Below are 22,058 nucleotides of genomic sequence, written 5' to 3'. Positions count from 1 at the left end.
ACAAAGAGTGTCTCTTCATATTTGTCTGCATTATATTCCATCTGCCATTTTTCAGCCCACTGTTTTCCAGCTGGTCTAGATCCTGCTGCAAGCCTTGATAAGTTTTCCTTGCTGTTCACTACACCTCAATCCTGGTGTCATCCGCTAATCCGGTTTACCACATTATTACCCAGATTGTTAATAAAGATGACAAGTAACAGTGAACTGGTGACAGAGGCTACCGTCTACAACCACTCTCCAGCTTCTGCAAAACTAATGTTTAATCCAATTTACTACCTCATCCTGAATGCCAAGCGACTGAACCTTCTTGACCAACCTTCCATGCAGGACCTTGTCAAAGCCCTGCTAAAGTCCATGAAGACAACATCCACTGCCTTGCCTTCATCAACTTTCCTGTTAAATTCCTTGAAAAAAATCTTCAAATGGTTTGTCATGACTTACTACGCACAAAGCCATGTTGACTATCCCTAATCAGTATCTGTCTATCCAAATGCTGATATGATGTCAGGGTCACAGGCCTATAATTTCTCGGTTTATTCTTAGAGGCTTTCTTAAACAATGGAACAATATTAGAAGAAGAAGAAGAAAGCCCTTAACTCCAAGTGGAGTCATCGGGACGCCGTCATGACAGCGTTTTTTTAGCAGGCTTTCTTATTTTTACGAGGCCGAGTTGCTAGCTCGACGCTCAACCGAGCATGGATAGAAAGCGTGCAAGGGAGCCAGCTGGATTCGAACTCGGGAGCCTTCGCTCCAAAGTCCGGCGCTGATGCCACTACGCCACCAGCCAGCTAATGGAACACTATTAGCTATCCTCCAATTCTCCGGCATCTCATAAGTGGCTAAGAGTGTTTTAAATATATGTTAGGGCCCTTGAAGTTTCTGCACTGGCCTCCCACAGGATTTAAGGGAACATATTATCAGGCCCTGGGTATTTATCCACCCCAATTTGCCTCAAGACAGCAAACACCGCCTCCTTTCTAATCTGTATGGGGTGCATAACCTTGCAGCTGCATTGCCTCACACTTATAGATCAAAAATCCATTTAAGATCTCCCATCCCCGTCAGCTCCACACAATGGTGGGAAGGGCTTTACCCATGATGGACTGGGTTACCATTTTTTGTAGGATTTTCCGTTCAAAGGCATTGTTGTTTTCACACCAGGCTGTGATGGAGGCAGTCAATATACTCTCCGCCAGACATCTATAGAGGTTTGTCAGAGTTTTAGATGATATACCAAATCTTCACAAACTCCTAAGAGGTGCTGCTGTGCTTTCTACATAATTGCACATACTTACTGGGCCCAGAATCGGTCCTCTGAAATGATAACACCGAAGAATGAGGACTGGCTTGTAGACTTCCTGAAGCAAACCATCAGCTCCTTGGTCTTGCTGACATTGAGGAAGAGGTTGTTATTGTGGCACCACTTAGCCAGATTTTCATTCTCCCTTCTATATGCTGATTGATCATCACCCTTGATTTAGCCAATGACAGTGGTGTCGTCAGCAAATTTAAACAAGACATTGGAGCTGTGCTTAGCCACAGTCATAGGGTAAAGTGAGCAGAGCAGGGGGCGAAACACACAGCCTTGTGGTGCACCTGTGCTGATGGAGATTGTGGAGGAGATACTGTTACCAATCTGAACTGACTGGGGTCTGCAAGTGAGGAAATCGAGAATCCAGTTGCACAAAGAGGTATTAAAGCTTACTGATTAGTTCTGAGGGTAATGTCGAGCTGTAGTCGATAAGGAGCATCCTGACGTATGCACCTTTGCTGTCCAGGTGTTCCAGGGTTGAGTGAAGAGCCAGTGAAATGGCATCTGCTGCTGACCTATTGCTCCAGCAGGCAAATTAGAGTGGATCCAAGTCGTTTCTCAGGCAGCAGTTGAAATGTTTCATCACCAACTTCTCAAAGCACTTCATCACTGTGGATACAAGTGCTTTGACAATAGTTATTGAGGCAGGTTACACATTCTTCTTTGGCACTGGTATAATTGAAGCCTTCCTGAAGCAGGTAGGTACCTCAGACTGCCGAAGCGAGAGGTTACAAATCTCAGTGATTCAACAATCTTCCTATTTCTGGCCTCACTAGCAGGTGCAAACCTGAGATCACTCCTTTAACTGAGCACCTAACACACTTCGCGGGACCTGGTCACCCGTCCTACCCATGTCATTGGTACTGAGGTGGACCATGCCCTCTGGCTGCTCACCCTCCCACTTTAAGAATGCTGTGGACTCAATCCAAGGTGTCCCTGACCCTCGCACCCGGGAGACAACAAAGCATCCAGGAGTTCACTCTCATCCACAGAACCTCCTTTCTGTTCCCCTATCCAACGAATCCCTGATCACTAAGGCTCGTCTCTTCTCTGCCCTTTTCTTCAGACTCAGTGCCAGAGAGCTGACCAGCATGGCTTTCTTCTGTTAGGACGTCGCCCCTGAACAGGATCCAGTGGTGTACCTCTTGTTGAGGGGAACAGCCTCAAGGTTACTCTGCATTGGCCGCCTATTCCCTTTCACCCTCCTGATGGTCACCTGTGTCCTACCTGTGTAACCACCTCCCTCTATGTCCTACCTGATCAACCCCTCAGCCTCCAAAATGATCTGGAGATCATCCAGTTCCAGCTCCAGCTCCCAACTATGCTCTGTTAGAAGCTGCAGCTGGATGCACTCCTTGCAGATGTAGTTGTCAAGGATATTGGAAGTCTCTCTGCCTTCCCACATCCTGCAAGAGAAACACTTCAGTATTCTGTTTGGCATCCCCACTGCTCGAAATGTGCAATAAGAAAAATAAAATTATGAAAAAAAAACTTTGTTCTACTTACAGCCTATGCCTCTCCTTGGGGAAGCCTCAATGAGCCAAAGCCTCAAATCCCTACTCTAACACTGGCCCACTCAACCTAAATTCATTTTATTAGTCCTTGCCAAGTGCCTACTTATGTGTAATCCAATATCTCCTTGAGGACTGGTGTGCAAAATGTGCTGACTGCCCCCACTCAGTCCTTTTAAACTCCTTCTATGTAATTTGGTGTCTCCTTGGGACTGTGGTGCATGAAATGTGTCCTGCACCTTGGATGTAACTAGCACCCTGTATATCCTGTCTTTCAACCCTTCAGCCTCCCGAATGATCTGGAGTTCATCCAGTTCCAGCTCCAACTCCTGAACATGATCTGTTAGATACCGCAGAAGCTTCACCTTCAGTCACTTGTATTAAGTACACACAATGATAGTATGGCACTTAGATGCATACTTTAAATATTCGGTTCCATTGAATTCTGTTACCATATTCTGCATTTAATACAAGTTACTGAGATTGAATTTCCACTCTGTTAACTTCTACTACAAAAAGAATTCAGACCTGTTCAAAAGACATGTGATTTAATTTTTACCTCAGTTGAGGTCCAGCCAAATTTACTTTGATGGTGAGGATCAACTTTCCTGTTGCTTGCAAAACTGCCTCCTCAATTTTCCCTTTCAGTTCATCTATACCGAGTCCATGAAGAGCTGAAACTGCAACAGCGTTTGGATCTGTATGTTGATAGCTTAAGATGAAAGCAAAAGAATTATCTTACAGAGTCTGAGAGGAAGCATGATTAATTGGATAATCTTAAACTTAAATAAGAAATCTCTGCGACATCAATAAGGTCAAAAGTCCTCTTTATTAAGACTTATTGTCATTTCAATAGAAACCTTATAGAGCACTACTCACAAAATATTGCTCCCTGTGGGAATGGGGGAATGGAAAGAAATGAAGAGAATACGATAGGAAAAAGGAAAAAATCAGATGGAGACATGCAAGAGTTAATCAAGTCTTGATGAGAAATAAAATTAAAAAAAACACTTTTATGACAGCATAGTACATCCTTTAATGAATGCATTCTTTGAACAAGGAGTGATTATTCCTTGGAGACTATGGAGGGTCAATCTGCAACTGCGTGTATGCCACACCCAGGATGAAAAAAGATACTTACGACAATGCAGGATTTATTTGGCCCATGACTTGATGGTCCAAATGGCATCTTTCCATGCCACTTGAATTTGTCTGTCTACCTGCACTGTACCTTTTCTGTAACTGCAACACTATATTCTGCATTTTTTTTGTTTTTAACTACCTTGGGTATGACATGATCTGTCCAGACAGAATACAAACAAAAGCTTTTCACTGTGTCTTGGTATGTGTGATATTAATAAATCAAGACAAACTATAAGAAACTATGAGAGAGTATAAATAGTGAGAAATACACCCTTTATGCATTATATATGCTGATGGTATGCTCAACAACCACAATGTTCTTACCTGTTCACCAAATCAATTTTATTGTGGACCTCAATAATAGAATTTAGAAGTTGATTTGACAGCTGAAGATTCTTGAGAACATTCAACACATTCACCTTCTGGTTGGTGGTTTCAGGGTGACTTATGTCTCTAACATGAACTATAACATCCTGGATAGCGAGAAGAAAATATTTTTATAAAACTAAATTTTTATATTAAATTGCATTCATACATCATTGGAACAAGGGAAATTCATTTTTACTGTTTATCATTTATCCATGGCTCTGAATGGCTTTATTAGATTCCCTCTCAATATTTTTATTCTATTGAAAAATTCTCTCAAGTGAGTTTTCTATTACCATGAAGCTCTTTTTAGCATTGTTGAACTTTTGACATTTGTAAAGGGATGTAAAAGAAAGAAAGGTTAGGAAATCTTTACTCCAGATTAATATAGCTAGTTTAACGTTACCCACCTTGCGTTACTTGCCTCGATTACGGCCAAAGCTGACTCCACTCTTATTTGAGATGTTATAATTGCATTTCTAATGGGAGCTGCTCAGAAAAAAGCTCAGTTTCACTGCTGTTTTCGTTTGTTCATTATGTGCCACGTTGTATCACTTGGGCGATCGTGGTCTTTCCTTGACCATCATTGTTCTTGGCAAATTTTTCTACAGAAGTAGTTTACCATTGCCTTTTTCTGGGCAGTGCCTTTACAAGATGGGTGACCACAGCCATTATCAGTGGTCGCATAACCAGGACTTGTGATATGCACTAACTGCTCCCATGGCTTCATGTGACCTTGATCCGGGGGGTGGGGGGGCACTAAGCAGGTGGTACACCTTGTCCAAGGGTAACCTTCAGGCTAGCAGAGGGAAGGAGTGCCTTATCCCTCCTTTGGAAGAGATGTCCCTCCACCTCACCACCCACACCATTGTTTATCCATTTCTAACTCAGGCACCATGTCAACTTACCTGAAAGAAAGCCTGGGCTTTTCCTGCTGGTATGATTCAGCTCAAAATTGATTATTTGAGCTAAAACACAGAAAGTTACATTCCATGGTTCCTAACAATATCAGGTCTATGCACAGAGAAAACACGTGACAAAAACATTTACGTTTAGGACATCAAACTTACTGAATGCGCCACATCCTCCAGAGTCGCTGAAAAGGATCCAATTAAGTTGTGGGGAAGTTGAGAGAGAAATCCAATGGTATCAACATAAAGGATTGTCATGCGACTTGGAGTCAAGCCAGCATGAGTGGTAACGTCAAGCGTAGCAAACAGCTGATCTCTGGGGTGAAGTCGTAAGTCTCCAGTCAGACTTTTAATCAGGGTGGTTTTGCCTGTGTTGAAATGTGAAAGACACCAGGATTAAAACATATTCCATACCCAAGAAAACACGTTTGATTTATTTTTTCTAAGCCTGACAATGCTTTACAAAATCACCCATTAAAAACTCAATTATTGTTAGCTGTGCTAAAAAATTCCCAGTGTAATTAACAGTAGCCAAAATCAATGGACTCACCTTCAAGAACTCTACAGCTCTCAGTATTATTGTTCTCAGTATTATTTATTAACTTAGTTTTTTATTGTTTTCTTTTGCATTTGCATAGTTTGTCTTCTTTTGCACTTTGGTTGTCTGTCAGATTTTTGTGTAGTTTTTCAATGATTCTATTGTATTTATTTATTACTGTGAACGCCTCCAAGAAAATATATCTCAGAGAAGTACATACTGACATATACGTACTTTGATGATAAATTTACTCTGAACACATCTTCATCTTGTTCTGAAACATGGACTGTTTATTTCCCTCGATAGATGCTGCCTGATTTGATGAGTTCCTCCAGCATTTTGTGTGTGTTGCTCAAGATTTCCAGCAACTGCAAATCACTTGTGTTTGTAATTAACAATAATGCAGAACTTATAACATGTAAAATTCCCAACTGTTTTTCACTTTCTTTGTTTAATGAAGTAGAACTAACATCCTCTATGGATGCACGCTGAATATTTGCAATGTGAGCATTAATGAAAATAATCTCTACTTTCATTTTAATTACTTAGAAGAGCTTTTTTTTAGATTATGAGAACATGCAGTCCTCTTTTATTGTCATTTAGTAATGCATGCATTAAGAAATGATACAATATTCCTCCGGTGTGATATTACAGAAACACAGGACAGACCAAGATTGAAAAACTAACAAAAATCACATAATTATAACATATAGTTACAACAGTGCAACAATACCATAACTTGAAGAACAGGCCATGGCACAGTAAAAAAGTTCAAAGTCTCTCAAAAGTCCCACATCTCACCCAGATGGGAGAAGGAAGAAAACTCTCCCTGCCATGCCCGACCACAGTCCGACTCTGAGTTGTCTGAAAACTTCAAGCTCTGATCAGCCCTCCGACACCGAGTACCGAGCACCAACTCTGCCGAACGCTTCAAACTCAGCCTTGGTCGCCAGCAGTAGGCAAAGCCAGGGATTTTGGGGCCTTCCCTCCAAAGATTCTCAATCGCACAGTAGCAGCGGCAGCGAACCGGGCATTTCAGAAATTTCTCCAGATGTTCCTCTGCTTCTCACGTCTGCCTCCATCAAATCAGAGTTGTGCACGGCATCCTACTTACAAATACGATATCATTTCACCGGAGAGCTGTGCGCGCTGCGTCGCGCCATCTTCTCCTCCCGCCTTACTGTAGATACATAGGAGGCCATTTGGCCCAACAGATTCCTGCCTACTCAGTTTATAAGGATATGGCTTTCTTCATTCACAAATATTAACTAATATAAGTGTAATGCCCTGGTAAAGATTTTTAATGCTCTGCTGTAGGTATTTCATTTTAGCAGTTCTGTAAGAGCAGTCTTTACTGCTCTCAGCCTGTTTGGGTTTGGGTTGAGATAAGAAGCTTTGTCACTCAACTTAGGAATGTGGTGTCAGCCAATCAGGATGGTGGATTTGGGAGGAGGTCCTAGAGGACGCGGGCGGAGAAGTCTTGGTCGGTGAGCGCTGGAAGTAAACAGGGTGATAAAGTATGCTTTGTGCAGATGAATGGCTTCAAGAAGAACCAATTCTCCCGTGGGAGATCTGTTTGTTTGAGGTGGTTTTCGAGTGACATTTGGAAGGTGGTGTGTGTTTTCACACAGACCGAGGGTCCAGCGTGTGAGTGGCAGACAAGTTCAAGATGAGCTCTAACTTAAGTGCACATTTGACTGTTTAAGGGTAATGGGCCCTTTTTGTTTTTTTCTTTCTTTCATTTACTGTTTGGTTAAATTAACATTCTTAAATATACTTTTAATTGTATGCAGTGTACGATCTGTTATTTCTTGCCAGGGGCAGTAACTCACACAGCATTCACACAAACCGGGGTTTGGGTGGGCAAGACATCCCAACTGCACAGATTTTGCAGGACAAAAGTTGTATACACCCTAGATGTACAAAGTTGCGGAATCCAGTGGCTGTCAGTGAGGGACTCGAGTCAGTTTTCCAGAGACACCCATCATAAGGGGGTTTCATAAGCAGTCAGAATCTGGATTAATATCACTGGCTCAGGTTGTGAAATTGGTTGTTATGCGGAGGCAATACTCTGCAATACATCATAAAAATTGTAAGTTACAGTATATATATTAAACAAGTAGTGCAAAAACAGACATAAAAAAGTAGTGAGGTAGTGTTCATGGGTTCAATATCCATTCAGAAATCTGATGACAGAGGGGAAGAAGCTGTCCTGAATCATTGAGTGTGTGCCTTCAGGCTCCTGTACCTCCTCCCTAATGGCAGCAATAAGAGGGCATGCCCTAGGAGAGGGGTAGGCAACCTTAAGCACAAATGAATTTCTAGCATGTGTTATTCATTAATTTGAGGCAAAACATAACTAGATGTATTTAAATAGATAATTCCCATATTTCAAGTTTTTATGGCATTTATCTGGCCCACCGTCCACTCATTAATATGCGATCCGGCCCACAGAGGCAAAAAGGTTGCCGACCCCTGCCCTAGGCAATGAGGGTCCTTAATGTGGATGCTGCCTTTCTAAGCTATTGCTCCTTAAAGATGTCCCGCATGCTGAGGAAGCTAGTGCCCATGATGGAGCTGACTGAGTTTACAACTTTCTGCAGCTTATTTCAATCCTGTACAGTGGCCCCTCCATAATAGATGATGATGCAGCCAGTTAAATTGCTCTCCACGGTACATCTGTAGGAGTTTTTGAGTGTCTTTGGTGACACCTCCAAGAGGACCACAACCTTGTTGTGGTTTGGAGGCTTGTGTGCCTCAATGACCCAGACAGCTATGTTGGCTGGGGTCAGGGTTTTATGCTTTGGCTCTTGGTTCGGGTCACCCATGCCAAACAGGTCAAAGGGTAGAGGCCAGACTAAGAGTGGTCTACCGGTCCTCCAGGTTTGGCTGTTCAGCTCAGCGTCAATAACCCTGACTGGTAAAACATAATTGTTATGGAAACAGCAATGAAGAATCCTTTTACATCTGAGTGCAATGGTATTCCTGAGTCTCCACCCGGGACTTGCATGACTGACATAGTCATAGTAATACTTTATTGATCCCGGGGGAAAGTGGTTTTCGTTACAGTTGCACCATAAATAATAAATAGTAATAGAGCCATAAATAGTTAAATAGTAATATGTTGGTTGTTCGTCCATCATTGACGTCGATGAGGAGCTTGACACCATTATGATGGTGTCAAGACTAGCGCGTGATTTGGATTTAAGTGAGGGAGAGTTGTGCAGCATCAGCCTCACTCTCTTTTCCCAATTCCCATCTGGATCCAGTGGCAAGACAGAGTCTAGAGGGCTGGAGATGGGACCAGGCGCAGTGGATGACCGGGACGTCTTCTGTGTCTTGTCCTGCTCTACACGTTCCACGACGCTTGCAGAGACCGCCTTCTTGACCGTTGGACCTTCCATAGGTCTCGTCCGCTCAATCCACCAGAGTCTATCTTCACATGCTGGGATAGACAACTCCCTATCTCACCGAGGGTTTGAGACCCGTCGGCTACCCTCACCTGGTTTAGCCGGCTTGTCGAAGCCGTTGCCCGGGGTGTGGCCGCTGTCGCATGCAAACAGCGACGGGGAGCCACAGGTGAGAGCTGAGTGCCAGGTGGGGACCAAAGGTGGACTAACTGCCCTGAAAAGGACGCGACATGTTCCCCCAAATTATGCCAGTAAATTATGAAATAAATCCAGGACCAGCCTATTGGCTCAGGATGTCTGACCCTCCAAGGGAGGAGTTGTAAAGTTTGATGGCCACAGGCAGGAATGACTTCCTATGACGCTCTGTGTTGCATCTCGGAGGAATGAGTCTCTGGCTGAATGTACTCCTGTGCCCACCCAGTACATTATGTAGTGGATGGGAGACATTGACCAAGATGGCATGCAACTTAGACAGCATCCTCTTTTCAGACACCACCGTCAGAGAGTCCAGTTCCATTCCCACAACATCACTGGCCTTATGAATAAGATTGTTGATTCTGTTGGTGTCTGCTACCCTCAGCCCGCTGCCCCAGCACACAATAGCAAACATGATAGCACTGGTCACCACAGACTTGTAGAACATCCTCAGCATCGTCCGGCAGATGTTAAAGGACCTCAGTCTCCTCAGGAAATAGAGACGGCTCTGACCCTTCTTGTAGACAGTCTCAGTGCTCTTTGACCAGTCCAGTTTATTGTCAATTCGTATCCCCAGGTATTTGTAATCCTCCACCATGTCCACACTGACTCCCAGGATGGAAACAGGGGTCACCGGTACCTTAGCTCTCCTCAGGTCTACCACCAGCTCCTTAGTCTTTTTCACATTAAGCTGCAGATAATTCTGCTCACACCATGTGAGCAGAAGTGTAAACTGACAGGAAGCTACTAATTTGATGAAGGAAACCCTGAACACCGCCTGAGACGGAGACCTTCATTGCTGCCCCAAACGCCAGTGGCATAGTGAGCAGTAAGTAAACTTGGTGACATGCCAAATCTTCTCAAATTTCTAATGAAATATAGCGGCAGTCATGCCTTATTTGTAACTACATCAATATGTTGGGCCCAATGTTTACTTGCATAATTTTATTTTGTTTGAGTAAAGACCAGAGGAAAATGTATCCCCTTAGAGTTCTACTGATTTTTTTAGCTGAATATAGAACTCACCACAATTTGTGTAGCCCATGACAGATATAACCGGGAACTCTCTGCGCTTTCGTTGTGCTCTCAACAGTTGCCGTTTTCGTCTTAGCTTCTCCAAGGCTGCTCTAATCTTCAGTTCCCTCTCCTTGAGCAGGCGTTGCTGAACCTCCATGAACGTCTCACCTGGAAAATGGTGACTGCATTAACTTGTATGAACCACAAGAACACAAGAAATAGAAGCAGAACATTATCTGGCCCCGAGTGCCTGCACCACCATTCAGTAACATCATGGCTGATCTTTTATACTGGCACCACCTCTCTGCAGTAATCACACTCTGCCTATACTGTTTGCTGTTTTCGTAAGGCAGCCAACATAATCAAAGACCCCTCCTACCCTGGATATTCTCTTTCCTCCCTCTCCTATTGGGCAGAAGATACAAAAATCTGAAAGAATACACCACCAGATCTAAGGTCAGCTTTTATCCCACTATTATTGGACTATATGAATGGACCTCTTTGTATTTTAAAATGGATTTTTAATCCCATAATCGACCTCTTCATGGTCTTATTGTTTGCCTGCACTGCACCCTCTCTATAACTGTAGCACTATATTCTGCATTCTGTTATTCCTGTTCCCTTGTACTAACTCAATGTACTGATGTAATGTGATGTGATGATTTGTATGGTTGGCCCTGGGAGGAACGCTGTTTCGCTTAGCTGCATACACGTGTACGGCTGAATGACAATTAAATTTGAACATGAACTTGGATGGCAAGCAAATCAAAGTTTGTCACTGTACCTCAGTACACAGGACAGCAATAAACCAATTTACTAATGGTGTAGTGGGTAATGCTGTTGCCTCGATTCCAGCAACTGGGTTTCACACACACTCAATGTTTCAGGAGCAGTTTCTTCCCCTCCACCATCAGATTTCTGAATGGACAATTACCACTACCTCAGTACTTTTTCTCTCTTTATGCACTACTTAATCAATCTAATTTTTTTTTAATGTAGCTTCTTATTGTAAGCTATAATTTTATTACTATGTATCACAATGTACTACTACCACAAAACAACAAATTTCACGACATATGCCGGTGATATTAGAGCCGATTCTGATTCTAGTGTTGGTTGTGTGGAGTTTGCAAGGTCTCTCTGGAAATGCATGGATTCCCCTGGGTGCCATGTTTCCTCTCACATTCCAAATATGAGCTGGCTAGCAAACTAATTAGTTGCTTCAAATTATCCCTGGTGTAGGTGGGTGGTAGGAATTGACTGGCGTGTGAATGAAAATAGGCTAGAGGGAAATATATGGGTGAGTTGGACAGGTAGGAATGCAGAGACTTGATGGGTAAAATGGCTTCCTTTTGTTGTTAAAAAATGAAAATATGACAATGGCATATCCTTTAATATCCTTAAATCAGAAAGACTTATTGATTTCTGCCTCAGTACTGTATATGTGGCATTTAAGATCTCTAGGGTCATAAATTCCACTGATTTATTACTGAAAATTTTCTTCTCATCTTGGTCTTGAATGTCTGGCCTGTTGTGAGGCTATGACCCTTGGTTCTCGATGTCCTAATGTGAGAAACAGTAAAATCAACGTCTACCTGTAGGAACTCTGCATGTTGTAATATAATCAACTCTCAATCTTCAAGAAAGTATAGGCTCAATTTGCTTAAACTCTCCAATAATGATAAAACTATCGTCTCAGTAACCAATCTGGGGAACCTTTGCTGTATGTCCACTTTTACAAGTATATCCTTCTTTAGGTAGGAAACCAAGCTTTACTTATTAAAGATGCAGTTTTTCCAGGATACCGTATATTTGGAAGATGACCTCTTCACTCTTATTATCAAACTCTCTTTCAACAAATGCCAACACATAATTTTCCTTCCTATTACCTCAGATTCATTTATTTAATCACATGTACACGGAAATATACAGTGAAATGTGTCATTTGCGTTAACAACCAGCACAATCTCAGGATAAGCTGGGGACAGCTTGCAAGTTTCACCACGTGCTGGTGTCACAGAGCATGCACACAATATTCAACAGAGCAACACAGAACACACCAAGCAACAAAAACCAGGAGATAATTGGTAATTAACCTCACAGACAGAAGTCATGCAAGAGCTGAAATATTACCTGACCCCATGATATACCTGGATCCACCACCTTGTTGGTCTAAATGGGCCAATTCATTTCTCAACTGGGACCTGCCAAATAAAGGCAAAACAATGGAGACACACAGACTGGAGATGCAGGAATCCAGAGCAACCAACAATAGAACAATACAGCATAGAAACAGGACCTTTGGCCCATCTAGTCTATGCCTAATGTGCTGGGTCAAACAGCATCTTGGGATAGGGGGGTAAACTTGCTGATGTTTCAGGTTCAGACGCTGCATCAGGACCGTGATCTAAGATCATGATCTAAACATTGATAATTCCTTTCTCCCTACTGATACTATACAACTCACTATGTTCCTCTAGTAAAACTGTCTGTTGCTCCAGAAGAAATGAAATATTTAATTAAAAGCAGCAAAGTGGTTCTTATCAGAAGTGGCTAACATTAGTACAAGTCTGGCTAGTATCCACAATAGAAGAATTTTGCAAAAATTTAAAAATTATATTTAAATAGAAAAAATAAATTAAATACTATTTCACTGCATAATTTAATTGTGTAACACCTCTTTTTATATGTGCAATTCTTTCTTCTTAGTAGTCTACTAGGATTGAGCTTGACTGGCATCCACTCTTGTTACATGTGCTTTGAGATGGCAAATGAGGTGAATAAGGGAATGCAATGAAATGGAATGCTTTGTACTTTGTGAATAAATGTTGCATTGGGGTTTTCCCAGCAATGCACAGATAACCGAGAATCTTACAGCGGTTTGTACTTCCTTATCAGGTATGACACCTGATAAGGTGTTATTTCCTTTGGGGGTGTGGGTGAAGAGTGAGGGGGGAGGGGGAGAGGATGGTGGGTGAGGGGGTAAGGTGGGAGTGTGTTAAGGGGGTGTGGGTTGATGGGAGAGGGAGAGAGATGGGGCAACACAACTCTTACCTCAGGTAAGGGATCTCAGCGAGAGCTATCTGCAGTTTGGCTTCTTTGGTACGAGCATTGCAATGGAAAATGTGAAGGACGATGGAATACCGGTCAAAAACTTTAACTCCCCAAGTAGACTCCATCTCTTTCTAAAATATACAGACATAAATATATTACCAATTCTCCTTCTCCAGAGAATAAATTGTGCAATGAAATGATAAATAAGCATAATGCAGCAAATGATTTTCTTAAAAAAGTTCTGATGACTCTAGTTTAATATTGGAACAAAAATAATGAACAATATCAAAAGCAACCCTAAATCTATTGTCTAAAATTCTGACATGTCTGCAATTAAAACAAGAAAATATTTCTTCTTTGAATAGGTATATGATTAATTTTTATTTTCTATTCACAAAAATATAAAAGCATTGACACGAAACAAACATTAAGAAATCATATCATAATGAAAGAAAGAAAGATTAGCTTTATTTAAGACCATACGACATAGGATCAGAATTAGATCATTCAGCCCATTGAGCCTGCTCTACTATTTCCTCATGGCTGATCCTGGATCCCATTCAACCCCATACACCTACCCTCTCACCATATCCTTTGATAGCCCGACCAACAGAAATCAATCAACTTCCACTTTAGATATACCCACAGACTTGGCCTCCACTGCAGTCTATGACAGAGCTTTCCACAGATACATCACTCTTTGCCTAAAAAAATTCCTACTTATTTCTGTTCTAAAAGGTCACCCCTCAATTTGAGGTTGTGCTCTTAGTTCAGGATACCCCCGCCAGAGGAAACATCCTCTCCTACATCACAAATACGTCAAAACATACATATTGTTATGAGTCAATGACTAATACATTCTTATGTGTGATGGGTGCAGCCTGCAAATGTTACCATGTTTCTAGCACCACATAGCATGAGCATAACTTACAATGCAAAAGTCTTATATAACTAGGGTGCCTAAGACTTTTGCAGAGTACTGTAGTAATTTTATGTACAGCTGCCCTGCTGCAAAAAAATCCAAATTTCCTGACACATGTGAGTGATGATAAACCTGATTCTGATATGGGTCTCTTTTGTGGACTGAGAGTGGGAATGGGTCATGGAGAGGGGAATCACAGTTGGGAAAAGGGAGGGAGTGGGAAGCACCAGAGAGACATTCTGTAAGAATTAATAAACTAATTGTTTGGAATCAAATTACCTTACCTGGTGTCTCAGGACTGGGTGTGTCTGTATTCCTTCCCTGCCACCTGTCCCACACACCCGCCCCCACCCCACCCCGTGGTGCTCTACTCTTGCCATTCCCAACATCCTTTGTTCCCACCAGATTTACAAGGTTGTTCTCCACTCCACATTGACAAATATAGTCATGTGCAAAAGTCTTAGGAATCTATATGTTGTCAACAGTTTTGGGCCCCTTATCTCAGAAAGGATGTGTTGTCATTGGAGAGAGTCCAGAGGAGGTTCAGGATTACTTTGGGAATGAAGGGGTTAACATATGAGGATTATTTGACAGCCTTGGGCCTGTACTTACTGGAATTTAGAAGAATGCCTGGGGATCTCAATGAAACCTACCAAGTGTTGAAAGGACTAGATAAGGTGGATATGGAGAGGATGTTTCCTCAGGTGGGGGTAACCAGAATTAGAGGGCACAGCCTCAATGCTGATGGGTGACCTTTTAGAACAGAAGCAAGGAGGAATTTTTTTAGCCAAAGAGTGGTGAATCTGTGGAACGTTCTGCTACAGACTGCGGTGGAGGCTATGTCAATGGGTAAATTCAAAGCGGAAGTTGATAGATTCCTGACTGGTCGGGGCATCAAGGAATATGGTGAGAGGGCAGTTGTATGGGGTTGAATGGGATCCGGGATCAGCCATGATGAAATAATGGAGAAGACTCGATGGGCCGAATGGCCTAATTCTGCTCCTATGTCTTATGGTCTTATACATGTGCCTAAGACTTTTGCATAGAACTGTACATTTTTGGAAGGTGGGAGGAAACTGGAACATTCAGAGGAATGCCACGTGGTAATGGGGAGAACGTACAAACTCCTTACATACAGCAACGGAAATTGAACCTGATCTTACAGCATTATGCTAACCACTGAAGGTTTTTGCATGGCCTTCTACGAATGTAAGGTAGTACTGAACTGAATTGAATTAACTTTATTTGAATTGGATGCACTGCATGTTTTCTGGAATGAAATACTCCAATAAATCAATCATTTTTAAGATTTAAAGAAATTTATATCTTCCTTTACAAGTTTCTCTGGCAGGCTCCAGCTAACAATGAAGGGCTAACTGCAGGTCTTGTAGACTACTTTCCAATATGTTCACTGAATGTGATTTGGCTAGTGACAGCACTCTCAGTCTACTTGGCTTTTGGATACATCACAACCAGACCAGCTAATATACTCATTAAATGATCAGGAGCATTTGCTTTTCAGTGTCTGGGGATTACAGGATTGGGATCTGAGCAGGAAGCAAAAGTGACCTTAAATCCAACTAAGGCAATCTGGCTCAGTTACTATAGAAGGAAAGTCAGATCTATAACATTCTTACTTATTGAACTCCGTATCACACTTAGAATACTGACAGCAATATTTCATATGTCATTAGAAACAGGAATGGTGCCTGAGGATTGGCGTATTGCTCATGTGGTTCCATTGTTTAAAAAGAGTTCTAAGAGTAAACCTGGCAATTATCGGCCTGTGAGTTTGACATCAGTGGTGGGTAAATTGATGGAAGGTATTCTTAGAGATGGTATATATAATTTTCTGGATAGACAGGGTCTGATTAGGAACAGTCAACATGGATTTGTGTGTGGAAGGTCATGTTTGACAAATCTTACTGAATTTTTTGATGAGGTTACTAAGAAAGTTGACGAGGGTAAAATGGTGGATGTTGTCTATATGGACTTCACTAAGGCCTTTGACAAGGTTCCACATGGAAGGTTAGTTAGGAAGGTTCAATCGTTAGGCATTAATATGGAAGTAGTAAAATAGATTCAGCAGTGGCTAGATGGGAGACGCCAGAGAGTAGTGGTGGATAACTGTGTGTCAGATTGGAGGACGGTGTGTAGCAGTGCGCCTCAAGGATCTGTACTGGGTCCAAACAACAGGAATTCTGCAGATGCTGGAAATTCAAGCAACACACATAAAAGTTGCTGGTGAATGCAGCAGGCCAGGCAGCATCTCTAGGAAGAGGTGCAGTCGACGTTTCAGGCCGAGACCCTTCGTCAGGACTGGGTCCAATGTTGTTTGTAATATGTATTAATGATCTAGATGATGGGGTGGTAAATTGGATTAGTAAGTATGCAGATGATACTAAGATAGGTGGTGTTGTGGATGATGAGGTAGGTTTTCAAAACTTGCAGAGAGATTTAGGACAGTTAGAAGAGTGGGCTGAAAGATGGCAGATGGAATTTAATGCTGAAAAATGTGAGGTGCTACATTTTGGTATAACTAACCAAAATAGGACATACATGGTAAATGGTAGGGCATTAAAGAATGCTTTAGAACAGAGGGATCTAGGAATAATGGTGCATAGTTCCCTGAAGATGGAATCTCATGTGGATAGGGTGGTGAAAAAAGCTTTTGGTTTGCTGGCCTTTATTAATCAGAGCATTGAGTATAGGAGTTGGGATGTAATGTTGTATTTGTATAAGGCATTGGTAAGGCCAAATCTGGAGTATTGTGTACAGTTCTGGTCACTGAATTATAGGAAGGATGTCAATAAAATTGAGAGAGTACAGAGAAGATTTACTAAAATGTTGCCTGGGTTTCATCTCCTAAGTTACAGAGAAAGGTTTAACAAGTTAGGTCTTTATTCTTTGGAGCGTAGAAGGTTGAGGGGAGACTTGATAGAGGTGTTTCAAATTATGAGGGGGATTGACAGAGTTGATGTGGTTAGACTTTTTCCATTGAGAGTGGGGAAGATTCAAGCAAGAGGGCATGGGTTGAGAATTAGAGGACAAAAGTTTAGGGGTAACATGAGGGGGAACTTCTTTACTCAGAGAGTGGTAGCTGTGTGGAATGAGCTTCCAGCAGAAGTGGTTGAGGCAGGTTCTATGTTGTCGCTGGAAGTTAAATTGGATAGACATATGGACAGGAAAGGAATGGAGGGTTATGGGCTGAGTGCAGGTCGGTGGGAATAGGATAGGGTAAGAGCGGCACGGACTAGAAGGGCTGAGATGGCCTGTTTCGGTACTGTAATTGTTATATGGTTATACTGAGAACAGAACAGATCCATACAGCACAGAAGGAGGCCCTTCAGCCCTCAAAGTTGTGCCAACCTAATTAAATTAGTAAGCTAATGCCCAACTAAACTAATCCCTTCTGCCGACACAATGTCATATTCCTCTCTTCCCAACACATCCATGTGCCTACCTAAGACACCTTTGACTATCTCTATTTTATTTTCTTCTGCCACTCGGGGAACCCACAGGGTCACAGGGAGAACGTGCAGATTCCACGCACACACACACACCACATACACAGCACTTGAGGTCAGGATTGAACTTGGGTCTCTGGAGCTTCAATATTATGTACCATTTTCTAACATACAACAGTTCTTCTGTGTGAGTATCACAGATCTGACATATTAACCTCTTCACTCATGATACGCAAATTAACAGCCTCTGCTCGTGCAATAATACGAACAAAATTCTGTAAACTGTTACTGAGTAATAGGGATCATGGAGACTATACCTGTATATTCCAGGACAATTTAAGATCTGGACAAATGCATGGGCACACTACCATCATCAGTTTCCCCTCCCAGCTACACACCAACTTAATTACATGCTGGTCCTTCATTGGTACGGAGTCTAAATTCTGAAACACACTCCTCCTCAGCACCAAGGTGTACCAGAAGTATTGCAGTTGTTTTAGGAGTTTGGTAGCCAGGCTCTTAAGGGCTATTAGATACTGACCTTAACAGAGATGAACAACAGTTTAAAGACACTTGAACAGGTACATGGATACGGAAGTTTTAGATCGGGGGCTCCCAACCTAGGGTCCATGGACCCCTTGGTTAAAGGTAGTGGTCCATGGCATAAAAAAGATACAGAAACCTTGCTTTAGAGGGTTATGGGTTCAATGTTGGCAAATCGGACTAGCTTAGCCAGCATAGGCCAGTTAAGCCAAAGAGTCTATTTCTGTGCTGTATAACCCTGTGGCTCTAGATGTTCATATTCCTAAAAAGTAAATTTAAAAAAAACTTTTATCCTTGTGATTGTCCTAGTTCTTGCTGTCAACCATTTAACATGTAACACATCACGATCAATTTTTTCTTAATGCATTCTGCTCACGTGAAGCTCTTTACCTCTGATGATGCAGACAATCTTTCAACATTCATAAATACTGCAGTAATTTGCGGCATCCCTTTAATTATTTCTGTAAAACAATTGTACTTAACTTAAATTGCTTATAATTCCATTACAGGAGCAGCTACTCTTCAAAATCATTGTTAAGCAATTGTTTTCAGGTGTCTTGAGTTTATAAAATAAAAGCTGATAAAGATACAAGACTTTTACTACAACAAAGGATTGCCAAAGTAGCTTGATCAATATTATCGTGCAATACTATTGTACAATAACGACACCAACTTCCTCTTGTTCCAATAAGTTTCTTAAAGTTAAATGGCAAACTATAGCAACTTCATAAAACTAAGTTTTATTGGTTAGTATTGTTTTTAATACACTGATAAAGTTCAATGAGACACTTGAGATATAAATGGTTAACTACCAGAAAAGACAGTGTAAAGATATTAACTAGATATCAGTATCATTTTCAAAATATGATATTTAGACTCCTTAAAGAAGTTTTTACCTGTAAGAGTCTCAAAATTGCCTTTGCCAAAAATTAGTTTGTTATCTGGACTTTTTGTGGAAAGGATGAGTTTATCAACAACCTGCCAGTTGGGCAAAGTATTCACAAGAGCAACTGCTTCGGCCATTTGAAATTCACCTTGTGAAAGAAGAAAGGAAGAATGAGATCATTTCAAATTAACAGTGCAACTAAAACAATGCATAATTGCATCTGGTCTGGAGTAGTTTAATCCTGCAACAAGGCACCAGAAGGCAGATGAAAAGAGCCTATTCATATAACAAAGTGAAAATAATTTCAAACCAATGCATATGCAAACAATTAACAAGAATGATAGAAGAAAAAAAAGTGTAAACCAAGAATATCTTAAGTCTTGAAATACAGAAGAACTGCACTGGGGAGATTGTGTAACAAGACTAAATTTCAACATTGATGCAGCCTGTCAACACATTCAGATACAATGGACTAGAGCATAATTATTGAATGTTCTAGATAATTTGGTTTAAGAGTCTGAGAAAAGAATGTATTTTAAAAGCTTGTTTACATTTGGCATGTCACCACATGCTTTAACAGGCCAAGATAAAACAGAACTAGAAAGTGATTGCACATGCAAGAACTATGATGACTATATTATAATTATGTCAGACATCCCACCTCTCCCGGAAGTTCCGGGAGTCTCCCGCATATTAATAGTGGCTCCCTGATGCCCGCAAATTATATACAATATCCCGCAAATCAATTTTTTTGAGCGTGAGAGAGAGACTGAGAGACAGCGCAAGCGTGAGAGAGTGAGAGTGCACGCGAGAGAGAGAGAGCGCGCGCATACGCGTCATGGCAGTGTCCCAAAACAAGAAAATATAAAACTTACATCACCCCAGACTACCCTAAAGTGTACACCTGCCTAATAGGAGTCAAAATTAATGATAGTGTTGCTCGCTGCACTGTTTGCAACAGTGACTTTTCTATTGCCCACGGTGGGTTAAGACTGTAAAAGACATGTTGAGGTGAGTTTAACAGGTGTCATTCGTTCATTAGCATAGCTAACATTATTTAAACTAGCTGGCTGGCTGCTAAGGAGCTACTCTACTGCAGACATCTCACCTCTCCCGGAAGTTCTGGGAGTCTCCCGCAAATTGGTGGTGCTACCTCCCTGAAATGAGTTTTTGCAGGGTGGGATGTCTGTTATGTTCCAACAAATCCAACAGAGAATTTAGGATGAACATCAGTACAAAGAGTTGCAAGATTGTGGAGCTCACAAACAGAGGGAGGTAACATGAAATTAATGAACTTTTATTGAGGCTAGATATGAAGGTTAGAGGATAAAAACGTTCAATGACACATGGTGTTGAAAAGATTCGATATGAGCAAATGAATTAGGGCAGGAAAATGTTACTCAAGTCACCTGAGCGTCATCATCATCATTATGTACTGTGTCGTATGACCTGGATATTCATGGTCTTTGACCATGATTGTTCTTGGCAAATTTTTCCACAGAAGTGGTTTGCTATTGCCTTCTTCTGGGCAGTGCCCTTACAAGATGGGTGACCCCAGCCATTATCAATACTCTTCAGAGATTGTCTGCCTGGCATCAGTGGTCGCATAACCAGGACTTGTGATGTGCACCAGCTGCTCGTACGACCATCCAACAACTGCTCACGTAACCCAGATCAGGGGCTAAGCAGGTGCTACACCTTGCCCAAGGGTGATCCGCAGGCTAGCAGAGGGAAGGAGACCTTACACCCCCACCCCCCTTGGTAGACACATATCTTTACCACACTACCCACTATTTAGTAATAAGTTCATGGCCGATCTGCTTGTAATCTCACCTCCATATTTCTGACTATCCACTACAACTTTTCATCCCCTATTTATTCAGAACCTATCACTGCCTTGAGAGTATCTGAAGGTTCTTTCTGCTGTGCTTTCAGGAAGAAGTTCCAAAGACTTACCATCACATGGAAGAATCAATTTCACCTCATCCCTGTCTGAAACAGGTAACTCTTACTCTTACTCATAGTCCCTTGATTGTCCAACAAAAGGACACGTCTCTCTAAAGTCTAAAGAAAGGAGTTTGTACATTCTCACTGTGACTGCATGGGCTTCCTCACACAGTCCAAAGACATACCGGTAGTTAAGTTAATTGGTCATAGTAAATTGTGCTGTGATTTGGCTAGGATTAAATTGGGGGGAATACTTGGCAGTGTGGCTCGAAGGGTTGGAAGGGCCTACTCTGTGCTATACCTTTAGAATGAATGAACGAATGAATAAAGTTGCCCTCAGGACCAAGTTCCCTTTCACTCTTCCAAACTATTAGATATGTCTAACCTGTCCAATCTTTCCTCATTCCAGGTACTAGTTTAAAAAGACTTTTTTGAACTGCCAACACATTAACACATGAAAAAAGTGACCGATTTGTGCACAGAACACCATTACCAATCGTACCAATGCTCTATATAACTGAAGCATATCATCCCAACTTGTGTATTCAATTCCCCTGGTAATAAAGATTAAACATCTACTGCTTTTCTAATTACTGCACTAATCTTTTGCAAATTATTCACAAGGACACCCAGATCTCTCTACATCTCAGAGCACTGCAATTTCTTACCAGTTAGATAAAGTCCCACATAGGAGATTAGTGGGCAAAATTAGGGCACATGGTATTGGGGACAGAGTACTGACATGGATTGAAAATTGGCTGGTTGACAGAAAACAAAGAGTAGCGATTACTGGCTCCCTTTCGGAATGGCAGATGGTGACCAGAGGGGTACCGCAG

General features: G+C 41.7%; 1 protein-coding gene across 1 annotated transcript in view; it reads right to left on the bottom strand.

Moving 5' to 3' along the window:
* Positions 1-22,058, bottom strand: part of gtpbp6 (GTP binding protein 6 (putative)) — a 29,644-nt gene that overhangs the window by 2,538 nt on the left and 5,048 nt on the right. The window contains exons 2-9 of the mRNA XM_072262697.1: positions 19,286-19,423; positions 18,780-18,850; positions 13,458-13,588; positions 12,537-12,607; positions 10,413-10,571; positions 5,403-5,611; positions 4,291-4,439; positions 3,383-3,535 (exon numbers count right to left, since the gene is read on the bottom strand). Coding sequence (XP_072118798.1) covers positions 3,383-3,535; positions 4,291-4,439; positions 5,403-5,611; positions 10,413-10,571; positions 12,537-12,607; positions 13,458-13,588; positions 18,780-18,850; positions 19,286-19,423 — 1,081 coding nt within the window. The remainder of the gene's footprint in view (positions 1-3,382; positions 3,536-4,290; positions 4,440-5,402; positions 5,612-10,412; positions 10,572-12,536; positions 12,608-13,457; positions 13,589-18,779; positions 18,851-19,285; positions 19,424-22,058) is intronic.

Source organism: Mobula birostris, chromosome 7 (genome assembly GCF_030028105.1).
Source record: "Mobula birostris isolate sMobBir1 chromosome 7, sMobBir1.hap1, whole genome shotgun sequence".
NCBI lineage: Eukaryota > Metazoa > Chordata > Chondrichthyes > Myliobatiformes > Myliobatidae > Mobula > Mobula birostris.
The sequence above is the reverse complement of the archived record's forward strand: the minus strand, read 5'-3'. Positions and strand labels throughout refer to the sequence as shown.